Source organism: Fomitiporia mediterranea (genome assembly GCF_000271605.1).
Source record: "Fomitiporia mediterranea MF3/22 unplaced genomic scaffold FOMMEscaffold_7, whole genome shotgun sequence".
Classification (NCBI taxonomy): Eukaryota; Fungi; Basidiomycota; class Agaricomycetes; order Hymenochaetales; family Hymenochaetaceae; genus Fomitiporia; species Fomitiporia mediterranea.
In genome coordinates this window covers 979,510-987,450 of record NW_006760392.1, presented here as the reverse complement: position 1 = coordinate 987,450, position 7,941 = coordinate 979,510, and the positions used below count along the sequence as shown (strand labels likewise).

The window sequence follows — 7,941 nt, the reverse complement described above, 5'->3', positions numbered from 1 at the left end:
ATGGCAACGGTCTCTATCATGTTTGGTGCAAACAATGCAGACAATGCACTGAAACGAAACGTTCCATTTGTGCTGGCACTCTGAAGAAAGAGGATGTCAAAAATCTACGTGATAGAATATATACTCAATAATAGAGAGCTCCGACTCGGAATCATTTGGTGATTAGTTGTTACTTAAATACTCCTCCGAGTCATTACTGAATTGATTCACAAAAGTTTCCTTAATCCTCTTCATGTGCTTACTACATCGCGCGAATGTATACAATAGTTCTTTTCATTTTGAGTAGCAGGGGCAGTTTGTTAGGATATCCATGTTGTCTCTTATACCTGCATATAGTTGTCTGGTTCTACGTCTGTTAGCACCTTCTCATAATGAACACTATTTTTTTCTGACATCTAATCCGAATCTTCAAAGACTGCAAGACGATCTTGTGACATGGACACTCATTTATAAGGGCATCCATCAAAAATAATTTTTCTCCTCAAAAGAAAAGAAATATGCGTAATTTGATAGTTATAGCATGCAGTTGAACAGACGACTCAGATTAAATTGGGGAAGCGTCTTGATTGTGCTGAGACTATTCTTTGACGGTAATCGTGGTCGCGACTGGCAGGTTGATAGTTTTATTTTATTGCTATATCCTCAATGTACAGACCTAGAATCCTACATGTGGTGGCAACAACAAGTGATGAAAAAAAAGCATAACGTGGACGAATAGCAATAGGAACGCACGACACATGAGTGGTTGATATACAGTATGCTTTAGGATTGGAGACGTTTAAAGGATAAAAGTGGTATTTGTTATGTATCACCGGACAAGCCCCATTCCATCTCGATTATCGAATGGGCATATATACATCTCGACCGCTTAAACTGCTTGATTTGGACTTGTGCTTCCCGGACTTCGGCACCTCCCAAATACGCCAGAACTTTAGGTTCTCATCTCCGGCACCTGTCAACACAAGATCACCCGACGGGCCAACACAGCTAAAGAGGACGCGTGAGTCGTGTGACTCCTTGATCTCGCCGATACGGGTCAGTGATGGGTAGCCATGTATCATAATCGCGTTGTCCGGGTAGCCGTGTGTTGATAGGATCTCCTTCTTGTGCGGGGCGAAATGAAGGGAGGTGACTTGAGCAGGAGTCTTAAGCGAGTGTATCCTTGCTCCGGTATTGCTGTTCCAAACGTGAATTGTTGCATCATTCGTCCCTCCACCAGAAGCAAGAAGATTTGATTGCCAAGGGCACCACGCAAGGGCCTGATGACGACAACTCAACTTCTCAATAACTGAAACAAGCACAGAATCGTACCTTTACCGCCGCATTGTGATTACGCTTCGAAAACTTGGCTTGATTCCTAACCTCTACATCATCCTCATCCCTGTCCGTAAGGCTATAATTCAATCGAGCATCCCAGATATTCACAACGTTGTCGTTTCCTCCACTCGCGAGGAATTCTCCGTCATGCCTCCACTTCAAACCACAGACTTCACCGTGATGACCTAATAGCTCCATCACCTTGTGCCGTGCAACGCGGACATCGTGATGCCAGATACTCCCATCACCGCATCCACTTGAGAGGACGTGACCATTCCATGAAAGGCTAGGAATCTGTGCCTGATGTCCATCCATACTGCGCAACATCGTGCTAGTCTCAATGTCCCATAGCTCAACGTCTCCAGTTCCGGTACCGACCGCGAGGAACGTGCCGTCTGCAGAAAAATCGACTGACGAGACGTATGTGTCTTCGGGTACATCACCCAGATGGGTAACAGCACCTGTTTCTGCCCGCCACGTATATACGCTTTCCCCGAGGGCGACTGCGACAATATTGAGCGAAGACCAATTGATGAGATTGAGGTAGAAGTCGTCAACCATTCCCGGTGCATCAAGAACACGCTCTGGCTGGCTTGGGAGCTTCCGAATTTTGCTGGACGAAGAACTGCCTCCACTGGAAGTCATGAGATTATTTCCTGGTGCGCGAAGAAGTGGCTTAACATGCTCGCGCTGTTCAGCCAGGGTTGGGTCTACTGGCGCTATTGGAGGTGCCTCATGGAAGGCAAGTACACGCTTGCCCACAGGAAGCCCAGTGGCTTCAATGAGTCGAGCGGTATACCCAGGTGAAGCTGAATTGACGTTGAGATGCATGAGCTCGAGGGTCGCGCACAAGTCACGCTCAGCAGGGTTCGCTATGAAGCGATCTGCTTGATCCACAACCAATTCCGGTTCCCTAGGAAAAATCCTGTCTCTCTGAAGAATATTTCAGTCTTAATAATCTTATAAAGGAAGTGATATACTGTACCTTTCCGATAGCTGGCTGGGACCTTGACCGCGTGACTTTCTTCCGTGGGGGTGGCACGAAATCCTTCTTTAGCAGATCCATTTGACTTTGGGCTTCCTGTCTAGTGAATAAACCACCAGCCGCTTCTCGTCGCAGTGCATCAGTCACAATAAAACAGCCAGTTTCCGTAAAGCTCTTGGCGGGGGTAGTTGGCCGAGAACGGCTACCACTGAGATCGAGTGCAGCTCGAAAATCATAATTTAGGCTCTCTGACAAGGACTGAGTCCTAGGCCTTGGTATATCCGCCTTAGAGATAAAGGGATTTGTTGTATCATCTAATTTTGTCTTGACGACCATGTCGACGGTCTTCGTCTTCGTAGTGGACTTGCTTCGCCGACTGGGAGCTTTCACAGGTGAAGTGCTCCTGAGGGACAAGTTGGTCATCCCATGGGAAAGCGATGGAGATAGTGGGGTGCGCTTCTCATTGCGTAGACGCGACGAGCGCTTTGCGGGAGTCTTTGGGCCTGTCGACAAGGACATGATGAGGATGGAGGAGAGCAAGGACTAATACACGTGCCCCTTTAGTATTACGCAGGTTTCAACATTCCAGGTCACGTGGACGAGAAAATACGCTTATCGCCAAGTGTCACATCGTCACACCGTCACACACGCGTCTTGGTTACCCCCTCCACCACTACGCGTCGCGCTCATCTCGCTGTCATATACGATGGTTAGAGCACCAGACTCACCGCAGTCGCAAATTGATGCTGCAGACACGTCTTCGACGACTAAGAATGGCTCAGTTACCGTGAACTCCACTCCCACTGCACCCTCTAACAACATCGCCCCTCACGAGGAATACCAATACATTAACCTCATTCGCGACGTTCTCGCCTTAGGGGAAGTACGTGCCGACCGTACAGGAACTGGGACTTTGTCGGTCTTCGCACCTCAAAACCTCCGCTTCTCCCTCGCAGACAACACCTTGCCCCTGCTCACTACAAAGCGCGTCTTTTTACGCGGTATTGTCGAGGAGCTGATCTGGTTTATCCGCGGCCAAACCGATAGCACACTGCTGTCCAAACGAGGTGTCAAAATTTGGGATGGGAACGGTTCAAAGGAGTTCCTCGAAAAGCGCGGATTGACAGAACGTAGAGAAGGTGACTTAGGTCCAGTATACGGCTTCCAATGGCGACACTTTGGTGCGAAGTATGTCGACTGCGACACAGATTACTCTGGTCAGGGTGTGGATCAGATACGAGAAGTTATAGGGAAGATAAGGGAAGATCCTACAGACCGGCGGATTATCCTGAGCGCGTGGAACCCAGCTGGTAAGTCTGTTATCCATGCCTTAGATCTAGCTTACTCACTTTATTTGATGTAGATATTCCTCTAATGGCATTACCGCCTTGCCATCTTCTATGCCAGTTTTACGTATCTCTTCCCCCTCCTGATGCGCCGGAAGGAACTCGCCCCAAGCTCTCTTGTCTCATGTATCAGCGATCCGCAGACCTGGGGCTTGGCGTACCATTTAACATTGCATCATATGCAATCCTCACACACATCATTGCCCACCTTACCGATACTGACGCACACACGCTGACAATCCAACTCGGCGATGCACACGTGTATCGTGACCATGTCGACGCACTGAAAGTACAGCTTGAGCGCGAACCCAGGGCCTTCCCGAAAATCCGCTGGAGACGGCACGTTTCGGACTTGGATGAATTCGAGCCAGAGGATGTAATTGTTGATGGATACACGCCGCATCCGCCCGTGGCAATGAAGATGAGCGTCTGAACCCGCCTTGGGACCCTAGTCTGTTTGTAAGGCGCGACTCATGCTGTGACACCACCTATGTATTTCCCGAGGACGATAGAGATTCTTGTATTTTACAGGTGTCTGATATGCTGCTGATAAGTGCGACTTTCCACTGTAACCCTGCTTTACACCATGCTTAAGGCCTGACTATGAATCTGACCGATGAACCAAGTACCTTGTCCTATGACATGACGCAATATCGGACCGATTTGATGCATCCTCTGTCAGTGTGAAACTTAGATATGCTTTGGTCTCTTCGCGAATGTTGTAAGGCTGCAAATGATTATATGACACGCTGATAAAACTAGGACGGCCCACTCCTGTGACTCTCAGACAGGTCAAGGATGACACGTCATAGCAGGAAAGGGTTCGAGGGCTGCGCGATGATGCGCAGTCCTCCTATCTGGCCATCCTTTCTTCTTCAGCGACATTGATTCCAGACCGTCATTCTGTTATCACTAACAGATGTATACGATATGCACGACGGAGGAGTCTGTCTCGAAAGCCGTTGAGGTACTTGCAGATGCAGAATACATCATTCTTGATTGCGAAGGACGTGATCTCGGCAGCGCATCCGGCGCACTATCCTTGATCTCGCTTGGGACACCGCACGCATCAGACATCTTCCTCTTTGACATCTTGCTTCTTCCTCACCACGCGCTGCAAATTCTCTTCAATGCAGTTCTTTCACTCACACCTGCTGCTCGAGCTAAGACCAAAGTCGTGTGGGATGGCCGAATGGACTATTCGGAATTATTTTTCAGCTATACATGCCCAATAGAGAACGTATTGGACCTTCAGCTCGCAGACATCCTTTCGCGTGCCAAGCGTGGGCAGAATGATAAGCAGAGGCTTGATCGGCTCTCTAGGAGAGCATTTCCAAGGTCAGAAATCCGAAAGTTACAGCTCGAAGAAGTGCACGCTTTGAATGGGATGGACGGAGCAGTGAGAGAACACGGAATAATGGGAGTCGAAACTAAAAATGGCAAGTCAATTCTATCGGAGTGAATACATCTTGAAACGTACTTCATATTGCTTTTGTAAAGAATCAGTGAAGAAACTCCATGCAGATAACTTGTCAGATATTTGGATGCAGCGACCTTTATCGAGCGAGCTTCTCTCGTATGCTGCTAGCGATATCGTACGGATAGCTGGGTTGTACGATCATTTCTTAGGACACGGTTATTTGGAGCCAATGGAACAACTGTGGGAGCTCTCAGCGCGATACGTCTCAATTCATCGCACGTCAGGAAAGCCAGACGACAATGACATCTTCGTCCGCGGTCCATGTCTTCCGTTATCAATTTCGCTATCCGAAACGTCGGGCAGCACAGTTTCCATTGTCGATGGTTCAGGAAGAGCCTGCTCTGGCTGTAGACGCACAATCGCCATATACAATTTTCCTTTCGTTAGTCTCCGAAAGAAGCACAAATCCAAAATAGGCGACGACAACCAGGAAAGGTCACCGATGTGCAAGATCTGTATGCTCATTCTTGCAAAGATAGAGTATAAAGAGGGAAAGAAGGCAGCGAAGACACTTGTCGAAAATGTTAGATGTACAATGGCGGCGACCCAAGTTCGTGAAGGGTGACATAGCCATTGACTCGAGGTAGAGACAGTAAGCAACAATTAGCCCACATTTCTGCCTAACTAACACGAGGATACTTAAGACGGACAGCAAATCAGCATGTCCTTTCTTGTTCTCCCAAGGACTCTATAGTCGACGAGCAAGAGGAAGTGAGCAAGAGAATCACAGTTGAAGTCGAATCCTGTCGCAATAGAGATGCAGAAATAAATTTCATGTTATCTAGTCGCTCCATGAAAGCGTTGTTCAGCAAGGTGGGGAGAAAGGGAAAATATTGTAATTAGTAAGAATGCTAGAAATTCTGGCTGGCAGAACAGTTGCTAGTCAGACGTTCTCACGATATTGTTATCTAAGTGCATGATTGTTGGTCTGTAGTTTCGTTTCGGTCATACTGTCTCAATGTGCTTCGGACTTCCTATTGTGCATTCGTGTCTGGCTTCGAGTCAACAAACTTTTGGATACTTCGTTCTCTACTTACGGCATAACCATACTCGAAATGATAGATAAGACCTAAATAGCTAAATTATATGCACAATATCCGTTCATCCCAAAGTACTTTCATTCACTCGACAATTGTTGTATTAGATTGTGCTCTAGATTAGGAAATCCCCAATTGCCTTATGTAGCGTTACTACACTTAGAATGTCTCAGACTATCGGACTTTACTATGTAGTATATAAGACAGACACTTGCTTGATGTCTCAATAAGAGAGAGTTTGTAGAGTACTCCCACTATGCTTGTTAAAAGGTTATGAGCCTTAGTGCCCATTGAATGCCCCCACATACTTGCTCTTACAGAACACCTTTGCCTCCTGCTAACACACCAAGCCCTAGAACTTCCTCTCCCTCCAAACCCATTATGATGTTGTCTACAATGCATACCTTTGTTAACACTATGATGAAGGACTCTGACATTACAAAGTTCTTTGAGGGAACAGAAAAGTTGGCTGGTGCAAAGGGATATAAGATATGGTGCTTACACATACACAGTACACTCACTGTTATGATGCTCTCAGACTGTCTAGAGCACAATCCCCCTTCCTCTAATGATACTAGCATATGTACAGACAACATTTTGTATTATTTTATAACAAAAACAATAACTGATACAATATATGTGAACTTCACAATACATACAAGTGTCAGAAGTCTTATAAAGGTACTTTCTGAACAATACAATGTTCAAACAATAATGACACATGCTGTAAACATATCTACATTGTTTATAGTAAAAGAGTATGTATTACAGTTTGATAAGATGTTAGACAACATTAAACAAATCTACAGACAGTTGTCTGTACACAATAAAGCCCCTAATAACAATATGTACATCTTAGCAATTAACCTTACTACTCCTCATAAGTATAGATGGGTAGTAATAATGCTAGACAGGCAGATTACTCATTATAATCAACTACTAACAGTTACAGCAGCTTAGAAAGACATTCTGACACTAGCTAAGTTGATACACAAGTTGCAAAACACATATTCTGAGTATCATTCTTAGTACTCTCAAACAAAACGAGATACTAAACAAGACAGTCTACAAACAAAAGGCAAAAGTGTAGCTAAAGGCAAAACAAAGCCTTACAGTAAAGTTAAATGCTACAATTGTAATAAGTACAGGCATATGTTAAAAGACTGCTAAAATCCCTCAACAAGCAAAACAACAGAAGCTTGAAAGAAAAAGTATAAGCAAACAGCTACTACTTCTACTATTACTACTACATTGTCTCAACCTGCACTTACTGTAGTAGTATTCATTAGAGACAATAATGAAACAGTATTCATTAAAGATGTTAATGAAACACTAATGCTAGAGTCTGCAATTGTAGAAGCCTCAGTATCAAACTCTAGTAGCTTACTTGTTCAATCTGCTCTATCTACTGAATCTAATGTATTCTCAGCATTTAAAGTGCAAGAGGATAGTGTCATACAAGTAGACAACTTTATGAACTCATTTGACAATACAAAAGAAGTCATTAAGGACTTCAAGTACAATCCAAACATATGTATCAATACAATACATTGTAATAATACTGAACTAATATATTGTGTTAATATATTGGACTCTGGCACAAACATACACACTACTCTATACTTGTTCTGTCTTACAAACGTTTAGAACTCAACCCTAATAAATGTTACAATTGTGAATAAATTGTCATTCACACTTAGCAAAAGTGGAGTAATAACATTTAATGTAAAACTATGAGACAAAGACAATGAGCATACTAAGGTGAATATGATTTTA

At 44.7% G+C, this 7,941-nt stretch overlaps 3 protein-coding genes across 3 annotated transcripts; 2 read left to right on the top strand and 1 right to left on the bottom strand.

Moving 5' to 3' along the window:
* Positions 1–612: 612 nt before the first annotated feature.
* On the bottom strand, positions 613–2,821 carry FOMMEDRAFT_168551 (WD40 repeat-like protein; the record flags this gene model as incomplete). Its single annotated transcript, XM_007267336.1, has 3 exons — positions 613–1,259; positions 1,312–2,250; positions 2,303–2,821. The coding sequence occupies 3 exons, from the start codon at positions 2,819–2,821 to the stop codon at positions 837–839; spliced, it is 1,881 nt and encodes a 626-aa protein (XP_007267398.1). The 3' UTR covers positions 613–836.
* A 157-nt stretch (positions 2,822–2,978) lies between these two features.
* FOMMEDRAFT_124123 (thymidylate synthase) lies at positions 2,979–4,215 on the top strand. Its single transcript, XM_007267335.1, has 2 exons — positions 2,979–3,612; positions 3,666–4,215. Exons 1-2 carry the CDS (start codon positions 3,009–3,011, stop codon positions 4,079–4,081), a joined length of 1,020 nt encoding a protein of 339 aa, XP_007267397.1. The 5' UTR covers positions 2,979–3,008; the 3' UTR covers positions 4,082–4,215.
* Positions 4,216–4,567: 352 nt separating this feature from the next.
* On the top strand, positions 4,568–5,693 carry FOMMEDRAFT_157145 (uncharacterized protein; the record flags this gene model as incomplete). Its single annotated transcript, XM_007267334.1, has 2 exons — positions 4,568–5,047; positions 5,199–5,693. 2 exons carry the CDS (start codon positions 4,568–4,570, stop codon positions 5,691–5,693), a joined length of 975 nt encoding a protein of 324 aa, XP_007267396.1.
* Positions 5,694–7,941: the final 2,248 nt, after the last annotated feature.